This window comes from Neoarius graeffei, chromosome 5 (genome assembly GCF_027579695.1).
Source record: "Neoarius graeffei isolate fNeoGra1 chromosome 5, fNeoGra1.pri, whole genome shotgun sequence".
NCBI classification, from domain to species: Eukaryota; Metazoa; Chordata; class Actinopteri; order Siluriformes; family Ariidae; genus Neoarius; species Neoarius graeffei.
In genome coordinates this window covers 59,314,021-59,328,402 of record NC_083573.1, presented here as the reverse complement: position 1 = coordinate 59,328,402, position 14,382 = coordinate 59,314,021, and the positions used below count along the sequence as shown (strand labels likewise).

The window sequence follows — 14,382 nt, the reverse complement described above, 5'->3', positions numbered from 1 at the left end:
TCTCTTTCTTCTTGTTTTTTCCCTCTCACCAATCTGAAATAGTAACTGAATTCCAAATGGATATCCAGGCCATAGCTAAATGAAATTGATAGCTTGAATGCTAAGCATTACATTACAGGGATGACGATAATGGCCTGATGTTTTACGAGCTAGGCCATCTCCATACCCTTGTGTTGCCTTAATCTTACCTTTGCCTGGGGCTAAGATAAATCTTGTTGCTGTAAACTCTATGGTAATACAGCTGCTCCTAAGTATTGATCATTTTACTAAATGTCAGTCATTGTGTGGCTCGCTTATGTTTTATGCACTCTGTTAGCTAAGGTTCTTTGTGTGTGTACTTTATCAATGCTGCTCTAAAACAGCTATGTGTTCCAATAAAGAGGTGCAAGGCACCATCATATATAAAAGATAAACCAAATTATGGGCCTGTGGCAGTAATTGTGACATGTCCAAACAATCCACATGCTGCTGTAATATCTTAAAAGGAAATGCAAATTCCTGCTTGAATGTTCTCATGTTTGACTAGGGTTCCTCTGGGTCATCCATTTTCTTCTTAACTGAGGTCCCATCCAGGACGTATTCCCACCTCACCAAGTATGATCCACCATAAGCCTGAAAAGAATAAAGCAATTACAGAAGATTAATGAATAAATTAATAAATGAATGTTCACTCATAAATAAATAAACCCCAATTCCATAAATTTGGGACACTGTGTGAAATGTAAATAAAAAACAGAATGTGATTGTGGCAGCAGGGGCACGGCCTCGTGGCAGTTTGTGAATGGAGGGCGGGGCCGGTGAGTGGCAAAGTCAATGCACCTGTGCTTAATTAATGTTGTGTGCAGAGGTGTCAAAAGTATTCACATTCATTACTCAGGTAGAAGTATAGATACTAAGATTTAAAAAGACTTCTGTAGAAGTTGAAGTATCATTAAAGCTTTTTACTCAAGTAAAAGTACAAAAGTACTGATTTCAAAACTACTTAAAGTATAAAAGTAACGCATGAAAAAAAAAGTCATTATGGACAAAGGCTTAGGCTGTGCCACAGGGGCCTATGGTGCCCTACCCCCAAAAAATATTTTTCTAAAGGCCATAATGACTTATATTAAAATGTTAATGTTGAAAACTTTGGGATGCAGTAGGCTACCCGCTTCAGCTGCAAATATGCCCAGTAATGAACGCATTTTAGTACAATACAAAATATATCATAGAACCATGCATGTGTACTACTGAACATTAACATGCGTTTCATGGAGCAGAGATATGATGACAAATTGCCTATAAGTATTGTTATGGTGCAAAGAGTCAAACATATGAGGCATGTTAAATATCAATAACTTTTATCGGAAAGTACCGTAAATGTACATCCAAGCTGAGCTGCTGGAATCTGAGGGCAACAGATGCGAGAAAACTTGACAAGAAAATTGGTGTACCCAGGGCAGGCTTAATAACAATTAGCCTTGTATAGCTATCTATATACAGTAGACATTAGTGCTGTCAAAATGATTAGGCCTAATCCAAGAGATTAATCAAAAATAAAAATACAACTAAAATGATACCTTCCTGGTATGTATTATGCTCAATTCTATAGCTAATGTCAACAATGTCAAATTTAACTAGAAGATGTAACAAACACTTTCTAAATCAGGATCTACTGTATATCAGTCAAGCACAGAGCATACAACAAAGTTACCAATAGGCTTTGTTCAGCCGCAAAAGGACCTGGTTCTCAAAGTTCTTGGAGCCAATGCATGCTCTTCTTGGCCTGAAGATCAGCCCTGCGACACTAAAGAGTCTTTCACAGGCTGCTGATGCAGGGAGTGCTGTATTAAGTGACAACTGGCACACAGCTGGGAAGGATTTCAGAACCTCTACTGTGTCTCCTGGGCACCCCAGGTACACATCCAACTGCTGGGTTGTTTCAAGAGGAACAGTCTTCTTCAAAGAGAAGTCCTCTTCCTCAGAGGATTGGGAGCCCTCACTGATGTGACTCTCCGCCTGACAGTCCAAGTGGCTTTTAATATAGTCAAGGCCTGTGGAATAAAAAACAAATCAGAACAATTTAGATTATATGACAGCATTATAATTGTGTATTTGTAGTGCCCTGCTGCAAATTATGTTTTGCTTGTTTGGACATGTGTTTGATTGGCAAATGTGTGGTGTATCTTGAAATGTTGTTTGTTAAATTGCTGCTGTTGTGAGGCGGGTTTGCATTGATGTGGAGAGGTCTGTGTTTGGTGCTTTATTTGGGAGGGTGCTGAAATGTCCCATGTCTTAATTGGTCTTTGAATGTCTCATGTCGTTTACTCTTCTCTTATTTGGGTAATCAGGTGTCAGTCTGTTATTAGCCAATTAATGCCAGTCAGAGATGAGTGTCAACTACCTACCGGATGCGGAGAGGGAGTAGGACTAAAAAAAAGAAAGAGATGAGGCTCAGGTAATTAGCGGGAGAAAGAAAAAAATGAGGGAAAAGAATAGTGACACAACATAAAGAGCTAGTTGTAAGCATTTGAAACTGTTTTAAAGTTGCTGTTGTTATTGAAACTAAAAGCCGGAGGTTTTATATGTGGTTACCTGGTACAAAATGCAAGAGTGAGCCATGTTTTGAAGCTGTTTCAGCCGGAAATTATACTAAACTTCAGCGACGCCATTTTCTGTGGTGTATTGGTGCTAGTTAGCCTCGTTTTCACTAGCTGGGAGAAGGAGACTGTGTATGTGTGTGTGGGAGGGAGACGTATTTTGCGCCAGGTTTTCTGAGTGAGCACGGACGTTATATGTGAATTGGTGACAATATGAACATTTATGGGAACGAATAGTGGGTTTATTAGTGTTGTGAATTTCTGCATAGTGTGCCTCAAAGCCTACATGCCTGCCTGCCATCCCGCTGCCGTGGAGGCCGCTGCTACTGTAGAGGGCGCTCGGGACTTCACGCTGCCGCTAGGGAACCTACTGTTGCACATGGACCTGTCATCAGGACGGGTTTCTCCATCTCATCTCACCTGTCTTCGCTAAACAGAGGGTTTGAGGAAAACTGTTGCCAACTATTTCTGAATTTCCAAGGATCAGTGAGTACTAAGGAAATACTTGTCATGAGGATTCAGATGAGCTCCAACATGCGCGCCAACAACATGGTACCATAACTGAGTTTTACAAAACTCCGGGTATTATTTATTTTTTTATTGATTTCAAGGGTCACCAGGACATTTTAAAGGGGTGATTGCCTGTTTGTTTGTTTAATAAACATTTCATGTTGTTGTAGTGTATATCTGCAGTTGCAGTGTTTGTCTGATAAAATGTGGTTAGAGTTGGGCTATGGTGTGTGGAAAGGTATGCATGGGAGGTTGTAAGCTCACAGTGACAGTATAGCTATAAAATCAGCTAACTAGGCCTCTTGGCACCCTAGTCGGAGTCATATGCTCTAGTTAAAGTAGATATATCCCAAATTCAATATTTTAGTAGACTCCCTCCAATTCACCTCCCATGCTTAAGGGGTTATCAGGTGTAAATGGGTAGGCCATGACAATTCTGTAACACATTAGAGTTGAGTGGGAGGGCTACACATGGGGGCTCGTCCGGGATTTCTATTGTTTACTGTTCCTTGTACTTGTGAGCAAAATACATGTGGAAATAAAAGTGAAGTAAATGCTAACTGAGGTAGCTATAGCCCTGTAGCCACTAAATCTTTTTTTTTTTTGGGGGGGGGAGTGGGTTTTTTTTTCCTTGTGTAACTTTTTTTTGAGCTAACAAAACATGGAGTCAGAACAAATATTCAAATGGTGTGAAGACAAAGGTATTGATGTGAGGAAATCAGTTGTGCTTAGTGAGGTTTCTCTTGAAGTTACTGATGAGGCCATTTATAAGGTACTTGATGAAGCTAAAATATTTGGTCACTCTAAAGTAAGACGCCGATGTCTTGGACACACTGATAACAACCAGTTAGTCTTAGTTGAAACCATAAATGACCTGACTAAGGCTGACATACCTGAACAGTTGGTAGTTGGAGATCAGTTAGGACTTTGGGTGGTAAATGTCCCTGAGATTCAAAGTTCCCATGTACATGGTGATAAAGGAGGTTTTCAGTCCAAGCTAGTGTTATTCCTAGCCAGTGAGGGGAAGACTTTAGCTGATGTCACAGGCTTGCTTAGCCCTATTCCTGCTCCACCCACTGCTCCAGACTTGAACACAGAGCTTGTGAATGCCATCTCCTCACTCGTTGAAAGATGTCAAGCCCCACCTGTGGACGGACAAGGCTATCGCAAACTTCGCTTGTTCTCAGGCATGAAACCAACAGCACATGGGGAAGAAGAGTATGACGCCTGGGTGGAACAGACCACCCACATGTTGGATGAGTGGCAGTGTTCTGATGTCGTCAAGAAGCAGAGAATAGCTGAGAGTCTTGAAGGGCCAGCAGCAGATACTGTCTGGTGTTTGAGAGCCACTACCCCCTATGCCACTGCCAGTGAGGATCTTAAGGCCCTAGAAACAGCTTTTGGGACCATGGACAGTGCAGCTGATCTCATGGTGAGGTTCTGTAACACATTCCAGCAAGAAGCTGAGAAGCTGTCAGCATACTTACTTAGACTAGACAAGCTGTTGCATGCCATCCATCGGAAGGGTGGAATTGATGTGGCTGACATGAACCAGGCATGCATTGAACAAATTGCAAGAGGTGCTCTCTCATGAGCTCGCTGCCCTTTGTGTAAGAATGACTTACAAACTAAAGCCTCCTCCAAGCTTCACTAAGCTACTTCGTGATGTAAGAGAAGGAGGGGATGGTCCTTGAAAGAGAAAGGGTAAAGAAGGTTGCGATTAGGTGCGTGGGGTGCGCTACAGCTTCGGTGGTGCCAAAACAGCCAGAGCCTGCACCAGTACCTGTCATAGTGGGGAATGACTTTGCAATGGAGAGTCTTAAAAAGGAACTTCAGGGTCTTAAAAGTGATGTTGCACACCTGCTGTCTGCCTCTGTAGACACATCAGGAAGTTCACCACAGCATGTAGCCCATAAACACACCCAGAGAGCTGCTGGAAAATATGCACGTGGAAAGGAGAGAGATCCCAAACCTCAGTACTGTGCTGATGTCTTTTGCTACAGGTGTGGTGAGGATGGTCACTTCCAGCAGGAATGTGAAAACCCAGAAAATCTCAGGAAAGTGAATAAGTGGCTCTTGAAAACCAAACAGCAGATGGGAAACATCCCAGGGGCTCAGTAGAGGAATGGCCTGACACTCAGGAGAAAACACGTTCCACAAAGTGTGACACGCTAAAAGAAAGCAAGGCTGATCTGCCAGAGGGTTTAGTTGGACCTAGCTTGATTGTCTCTGCACAAATTGAGGGCATTTACGCCAAAGCTCTGCTTGATAGCGGGTCCCAAGTTACCCTGCTGTATCGCTCCTTTTATGACAAGTATCTGAAGCACCTGCCTTTGACCCCTATTGAGTGCCTAGAGCAGGGGTGTCCAAACTGATCCATAAAGGGCCGTGTGGTTGCAGGTTTTCATTCCAGCCATGCAGCAGCACACCTGACTTGGCTCATTCAATCAACTGAACTGTCTTCACACAGTCAAATACTTGCAGCCACACCCACCCTTGATTAAAGGGTGGGTGTGTCAGTTGATTGAATAAGCCAAATCAGGTGTGCTGCTGCATGGCTGGAATGAAAACCTGCAGCCACATGGCCCTTTATGGATCAGTTTGGACACCCTTGGCCTAGAGATTTGGGCCTCAGTGTGGACCAATATCCATATGATGGTTATATGTGCTTGAAACTTGAGTTTGCTGGAGATGTAGTTGGAGTAGCTGAGACCATAGAAACACTTGTGCTTGTGTGTCTAGATCCGGCCATGAAAGGTGAGGATTGTGGTTGGCACAAACACCTCTATAGTCAGATTATTCCATTCTTGCAAAACACAAAAGGGAGACAATTTTCTACGTACCCTCTCTGTTCACCCAGTAATTAAAAAGGCTTATGAGAAGTTTCAGGAAGCTCCAGATGACAGCTGACCCAAAAAGAGGAACAGTCCGGTTCACTCGAAACAAGCCTTTTGCTTTGCTTCCAGGTGAAGTTGCAAAAGTTGTTGGCATTCTGAAGTTTCCTGGCAGTCCCCACGGTCAATCTATTCTTATAGACCGCCCAGAGGAGGGTTATTTCCCTGAAGAACTTCTGGTGATGCCTGTTGTTGAAAAACCAAATACTGTCCAGTGCCGTCGCATCGCAGTCACTCTGAGAAATGTGTCAAATCATAATGTGACATTGAAATGTGGCATGCAAATTGCTCACCTGTATCAGGTGGAGGTAATAAATACAGTCCCTGAAAAGGAAGAGTCTAAGCTGCTCTCAGCTCAACTGTCTCCCTCCTCTTTCAACTTTGCAGATTCTCCTGTGCCTCCTGAGTGGAAGGAGAGACTATGTCAAAAGATGATTGAGAGGAAGGAGGTTTTCTCTTGCAGCGAGTTTGATGTTGGTTGTGCAAAGAGCACACAACACAGCATTCAAGTGACAGATGACAAACCATTCAGAGAACGCTCCAGACGCTTACCTCCCAGTGATTTGGAAGATGTGAGAAAACATTTAAGTGATCTCAAGGAAGCTGGAATCATTTCAGAATCCAGAAGCCTCTATGCATCCCCTATCGTTGTGGTTCGCAAGAAAAATGGAACCATACGCATGTGTGTGGATTACAGGACGTTAAACAGGAAGACAGTTCCTGACCAATACACAGTCCCTCGTGTGGAAGATGCTCTGACCTGCCTGAGTGGTAGCAAATGGTTCGGCATGCTTAAGCTCCGAAGTGGCTACTATCAGATCCCGTTGAGTGCTGCTGACAAGGAAAAGACGACATTTACCTGTCCAGCAGGATTTTACCAATTTGAGCGAATGCCGCAATGCATCTGTGGAGTACTGGCCACATTTCAACGTGTTATGGAGAAGACTGTCAGTGATATGAACCTGCTGGAGGTGCTGGTGTACCTTGATGATGTAATCGTTTTTGGGAGAACATTGGAGGAACATGAGCAGCGCCTTCTTAAAGTGCTTGACAGGTTGAAGGAGGAAGGACTAAATTTATCCTTGGATAAATGTCAGTTCTGCTGCCCCTCTGTAACCTACCTTGGTCACATTGTGTCTAGCAACGGTATTGCTACAGATCCTTCAAAGATTGAAGCTGTGAAATCGTGGCCATGCCCAGACAATATCACTGCTCTCCGCTCTTTCCTCGGTTTCTGTGGATATTACAGATGGTTCGTTAAAGATTTCTCCAGAGTCTGTCATCCACTCAATCAGCTACTACAGGGCTGTATTGTGGCTGGAAGGCCAGGGAGAAAGACTAAAAGTAAAAAGGATACCAAAGAGGGAGGGAACTCAAAAACAGACATGGACACAAAAGAGTGGTACCACCCCTCAGATCTGTTTGGGGCGAGGTGGGATAAAGACTGTGTGAAAGCTCTTGAGATGTTAAAGCAGAGTCTTACACAGGCACCTGTCCTGGCAATCGCCAACCCGAAGCTGCCTTATGTCCTGCATGTGGATGCAAGTCGAGAAGGTTTGGGAGGTGTCCTCTATCAGGACCAAGGAGAAGGCTTGCACCCAGTTGCTTTTGTCAGTAGAAGCCTCTCTCCATCAGAAAAAAAAATTATCCCATGCATAAGCTGGAATTTTGGCTTTGAAATGGGCTGTAACCAACAAGCTGCACGATTACCTCTATGGAGTTAAGTTTGAGGTTCACACAGACAACAACCCATTAACATATGTCCTAACCACAGCTAAATTGGATGCAGCAGGACATAGATGGTTGTCTGAACTATCCATGTATGATTTCAGCCTGAAGTATTGCCCTGGAAAACAAAACATTGATGCGGATGCATTGTCACGGCGTCCTTATGCTAATGACAATGTTTTTGGTGATGAGAGATCCATGCCTGCTCCCACCATCCAAGCTATCTGTCATATGTCATCAGTCAGACCACCTCATTACCGCCGTTGCAGAGCCGTTGGTCTTCTGGGCTCATCCAAGCATGCTGTACCCAGAGCCTATTGTAATTTGTCTTCTTCAAGCACCCAGCCACTGCCCAAAATGACTTCATCAGATATCTCGCATTCTCAGCAGAAAGACCCATGCATTGGAGAAGTGTGGCATGCTGTTGTTCAGAACTGTGCTGACCAGGCTAACAAAGGAAAACATCCTGATGTGTCATTGTTGCTAAAAGAGTGGGAAAAGTTAAAGGTCCAAGACTCTGTATTGTATAGAATGAGTAAGCCACCCAACAAACCATTTCGCCAGCAACTTTTGCTCCCACAAGAGTTCAGAGAGACTGTTCTCCAGTCCTTGCATGACCAATTGGGCCACCTCGGGTTTGACAAGACCTATGGCCTGATACGAGAGAGATTTTATTGGCCTCGTATGAAAACACAGGTTGAAAAGTACTGTAAAAATTGCCCCAGGTGTATTCAGAGGAAAACACTGCCTAAGAGAGCTGCTGAGTTGTCACGTCTTAACAGTGAGGGACCGATGGACCTCGTCTATGTGGATTTTCTGACGATCGAGCCTGACTCCAGAAATATCTGCAATGTGCTTGTAGTTACAGATCACTACACACGCTATGCGCAAGTGTTTGCAACTAAGGACCAAAAGGCATCTACAGTCACTAAGGTCCTGTGGGAACAGTATTTTGTCCACTATGGTCTATCAAAGAGAGTGCACTCAGATCAAGGCAGGGATTTTGAGAGTTGGCTCATTCACGAACTGTTGAGCATGCTTGGCATAAAGAAATCTAGAACTACACCCTACCATCCTCAGGGTGATCCACAGCCTGAGCGGTTCAATATGACTCTTTCTGACATGCTTGGTACTCTTGAAACACAGGACAAATATAAATGGAGCAGATACATCAGCCATCTTGTGCATGCATACAATTGCACGCTAAACGAGTCAACAGGCCACTTGCCATATTTTCTCATGTTCGGCCGAGAAGCTAGGCTGCCAGTAGATATGGCATTGGGAGTCTCAAGTGATGGTACCTCCACCACATCCTATTTGAGGTACATTAAAAATATGAAACAAGAGCTACAGGCTGCCTATCAGCTGGCTGAGAGTATGGCGAACAAGAAAAATGAAGGAAACAAGCAACGCTATGATCAGAGAATTTGTTTCTGTCCATTAGTCTCCAGTGACAGGGTTTTGAGCCGAAACCTTGGACTACGAGGAAGAAACAAGCTAGCTGACCGCTGGAAAGCTACACCATATGTTGTGGAGAGTCAACTACCTGGTTTACCTGTCTTCAAGTTGAAGCCAGAGAATGGACAGGGCTCTGACAAAGTACTGCACCGAAATCACATTCTGCCTATTGGACAGGAGGTACAACTGAGGCTTGAAAAGAACAAAGATACACTCAAACCTAAAAGGAGAGCCAGCAAACGGCTCAAAGCAAAGAGAACTGAAAACTGTAATCTTTCTGGTTTACCGGCCCCTAAGCATGATGACAAGATGGAGTCTGCATCTGACTCAGAAGATGATGAAATGGGTGTATGGTATGATTATCATTCACCACAAGAGTCAAAGGAACCAGAACCTCAGTAAATGGATCAATCAGAACCTTTCAGTCTGGATTTGGGTCTAGCTATCCTTACAAGTAACTCAGAAATGGAAGAGGCTACAGCTGAGGAATCCGCAGCAGCTGATGAGAATGAACCCTCAGTTCAAAATAAGACTGCTGAAAGGACTGCTGAGGCCGAGAGACACACTAAGACACAAATCATAGACGGAAGAACTGATAGACGAAACAGTATAGCAGAGAACTCCGACGAGACAAAATGACCTCGGAGACTAAAAAGGGTCCCCATCAGACTAACCTATGACTTGCTAGGGAGCCCAATGTCTGTAGCAGTTAGTACCCATACTGCCTCCCTGGTTAAGGTTGATGACAAGAGATGGTTTATCCCTATCTCCTTTAAAGAGATACAAGAGCACTTTTTATAAGTGGATAGGTTAAAAGGGGAATGTGTATCCTGTTCATAAGATGATGTGATTTATGTTATACATGTCATGAGGGCATGACCATTTTGGTGGGGGGAGAGTGTAGTGCCCTGCTGCAGATGATGTTTTCTTTGTTTGGACATGTGTTTGATTGGCAAATGTGCGGTGTATCTTGAAACATTGTTTGTTAAATTGCTGCTGTTGTGAGGCGGGTTTGCATTGATGTGGAGAGGTCTGTGTTTGGTGCTTTATTTGGGAGGGTGCTGAAATGTCCAATGTCTTGATTGGTCTTTGAATGTCTCATGTCGTTTTCTCTTCTCTTATTTGGGTAATCAGGTGTCAATCTGTTATTAGCCAATTAATGCCAGTCAGAGATGAGTGTCAACTACCTACCGGATGCAGAGAGGGGGTGAGACTAAAAAAAAAGAGACGAGGCTCAGGCAATTAGCGGGAGAAAGAAAAAAACAAGGGAAAAGAATAGTGACACAACGTAAAGAGCTAGTTGTAAGCATTTGAAACTGTTTTAAAGTCGCTGTTGTTATTGAAACTAAAAGTCGGAGATTTTATATGTGGTTACCTGGTACAAAATGCAAGAGTGAGCAGTGTTTGAAGCTGTTTCAGCCGGAAATTATACTAAACTTCGGCGACACCATTTTCTGTGGTGTATTAGTGCTAGTTAGCCTCGTTTTCACTAGCTGGGAGAAGACTGTGTATGTGTGTGTGGGAGACGTATTTTACGTCAAGTTTTCTGAGTGGGTATGGACGTTGTATGTGAATTGGTGACAATATGAACATTTATGGGAATGAATAGTGGGTTTATTAGTGTTGTGAATTTCTTCATAGTGTGCCTCAAAGCCTACATGCCTGCCTGCCATCCCGTTGCCGCGGAGGCTGCCGCTACTGTAGAGGGCACTTGGGACATCGCGCTGCCGCTAGGGAACCTACTGTTGCACATGGACCTGTCTTCAGGACGGGTTTCTCCATCTCATCTCACCTGTCTTCGCTAAACAGAGGGTTTGAGGAAAACTGTTGCTAACCATTTCTGAATTTCCAAGGATCAGTGAGTACTAAGGAAATACTTTTCATGAGGATTCAGATGAGCTCCAACATGCGTGCCAACAACATGGTAACATAACTGAGTGTGACAGTTCGTATGGGTGGGTGGAGCACAGAAGGACGGCAGGCCAGAACTGAGTTCACAAAACTCTTTTTATTGTGACGTTTTTCAGCGTTACACCACTCTCCCAGACACTCAGACACACGCACACACATCAGTCGCCTGGTTGGGGAGAGAGCTCCCTCTGCTCTTGCTCTCTCTCTTTAAATAGGGCACGGTCACTGGGGAAGACACACAAACACATTAATTAACATCAGGTGCAGTGATTCTGCTACTTACCTTCCCTGACTCTGCCCTCCGGTCACAGACCGACACTTGACCACACCCCTGCTGCCACACTGAGTTTTACAAAACCCCGGGTATTATTTTTTTTTATTGATTTCAAGGGTCACCAGGACATTTTAAAGGGGTGATTGCCTGTTTGTTTGTTTAATAAACATTTCATGTTGTTGCAGTGTATATCTGCAGTTGCAGTGTTTGTCTGATAAATGTGGTTCGAGTTGGGCTATGGTGTGTGGAAAGGTATGCATGGGAGGTTGTAAGCTCACAGTGACAGTATAGCTATAAAATCAGCTAACTAGGCCTCTTGGCACCCTAGTCGGAGTCATATACTCAAGTTAAAGTAGATATATCCCAAATTCAATATTTTAGTAGATTCCCTCCAATTCACCTCCCATGCTTAAGGGGTTATCAGGTGTAAAGGGGTAGGCTATGACAATTCTGTAACACATTAGAGTTGAGTGGGAGGGCTACATATTGGATACTGGTATGCAGAGGTGGAAAGAGTACTAAAATATTATACTCAAGTACAAGTACTGTTACTCTGATGAAATTTTACTTAAGTACAAGTAAAGTTACCAGACAAAAAATCTACTCAAGTAAAAGTAAAAAGTAGATCATTTAAAATGTACTTTGAGTAAAAGTAAAATGTTACTTTTAACAATGGGTGTTTTCTGCCTCCATTGTGTTGTGCAAAAATGAAAAAGAAGAGGAAACAAGGATATATGTACATCTCAACCCAGATGTTTTATTTAAAGGAAGTGTATCAAATTGAATGCTTAGGATAATGCTGCATTAAAACTGAGACAAACAAAAAAGGTCAATACACACAGTCATGTCGTTTACATCGCCCTGACTACACACAAAGCATTGTACACGAAATATGAAAGTGAAATGTTGCACCGAAATCTCGTAGCTTGCCTGTGTGCACTGTGTGTTATTGAACAATTCAATTCAAACATTATTTGTTTTGCTTAGTATTTCTTTCTGGCCTGTTGGATGTAGAATGGTAGGAGGACTGATCACGTCAGGTTGGCGAGCTAACTTGCTTGCATGATTAGCCAACCGAATAACAGACTAGTTACCGTTATGTTACAGTACCAACAGGTTGCTACTTCAACATTAGCAATGCCATCCACTATTTTTGGAATATAACCAGCCTATTGTCGGTTTTACTATGGAAAGGAAACATTATGATCAGGGGCGCAGATACGTTTTTTGAACTGGGGGGGACAAAGCTGCCAGCAAACCAACCCCAATCCCGATATGCCTGTCAAACTTGTTGTGGGTAACCATAGCAACCAAGCTCGAGCTCGCAACCTGTGCAGTCTGCACAGCTCAACCAACCGAATATCAGTCTTTGTTTTGTTTTATGTGAGTTGTTGCAACTATGTATACACTGCTGTGCACCTCAATAAACCGAATGGTAATTAGTCTTTTGATTTTTCCGTGAGGTTTGCCTTATGCAAAGAAAGACAGCATAGATGTTTTTTCCTCCCTATAAGTGGGGGGGACCGAACGAGGTGAATTTAAATCTGGGTGGGACGAATCCCACCCGTCCCACCCTCTATCTGCGCCTGTGATTATGATGCCAATGACAATACTTACCTCAACATGCTTGCGCAGATTAGACGTCGAATTTTTGTATGCCGCAATGGTTGTCTTCTTGGGCACACATAATCTGCATTGCATAATGAAACTGTCACCCCTTTTCTCTATGAAGCTGAAGTGATCACGTATATAGGGCCAGGGGTGCACTTCATTACTGGAAGAAATTGCGTTTTCTGCAGGGTCATCCACCACAGGTTCCTCGGTCTCCTCCATGTCCGCAGGGGCACTTTATCAACACCCGTGGCCCAGGGGCTAGGCCCCTCATAGGCTACCTGTCAACCCTACCCTTACCATTGGCCAGGAAAACACTCTTATTTTATTTGCAATACGTGTCAAGCATTTACAGTGTAAGCATGTAATTAGCCTAGAAGCCTACAATAGGTTACGTTTGGCTCAGCGTAGCTGCGCAAGGCCCACGCTCACGTCGCTCAACACATCCGACCACAGAGGGAGAGAAGAACGCGCGCATTATCATTACAAAGCCGGTTCTGATTATTACCACGGACAGGACAGTGATACTGCGTAACTTTCACGCAGGGGCATGGCCAGAGATAACCACACAAGCGCGCGTGCGCTAATGTAGACCTATGTGTTGTAAACATAAAACACACACACCTACAGACAAGTCCTTTTAAAAAATAAAATACATAAAAATAGCTCGGCGGCATGAAAACAAACATTCACTGCAAGACAAGGTGCCCTAGAATTGCCATCAGTTTTTAATATCTATATGGACTTTGTTGTCAGGATTGCACAGCATGAGATATCAAAACTGTACCCAGATACAGGCTTCAAGTTCAGATATTGCATTCCAAATGAGGTATCCACAAGAGAAATGCATACGAAAGCACGAGCATCAGGAGAGGGTTGCATAACAGAGATTCTATACGCAGATGATCAGGCCATACTCGCTGGATCCATCGAGGAGCTTCAGAATATTCTTCAGTTGTATGATAAGACCTACACCCACTTTGGTTTACAAATATCATATGTCAAAACAGAAACAATGGCTTTTAACGTCAATGAGGATATCAAATGTAAACCAAGTATCATTTCCCTTGGCGGCACTAATATTAAAAACGTCCGCACCTTTAAATATCTTGGTTATAATGTCAGCAACTGTGATGAATCCTCACACTTCCTGCATGCTAGGATAAGTGCTGCATTCATGAAATGGAATGAACTGAAACACGTTCTAACCGACCACTGAATACTACTAAAAACCCGTATAAAGTTCCTAGTGGCATGCGTTCGATCTCGTCTCCTGTACAGCACACAGGCATGGCAACTATCATCCAGTGAAATTCACAAAATTGAGGTAGTGTGGCACGGCTTCCTAAGGAAAATGATTAAAGGTGGATATAAACGAAAGAATGCCCCTGACCAAAAGAACACTACAAATGAAGAT

The 14,382-nt window shown here is 43.4% G+C and overlaps 1 protein-coding gene across 1 annotated transcript; it reads left to right on the top strand.

Annotated features, from left to right (window-relative positions):
• The first annotated feature begins 3,750 nt into the window (after positions 1-3,750).
• LOC132886275 (paraneoplastic antigen Ma1 homolog) lies at positions 3,751-4,683 on the top strand. Its single transcript, XM_060920831.1, has one exon. It carries the CDS (start codon positions 3,751-3,753, stop codon positions 4,681-4,683), a length of 933 nt encoding a protein of 310 aa, XP_060776814.1.
• Positions 4,684-14,382: the final 9,699 nt, after the last annotated feature.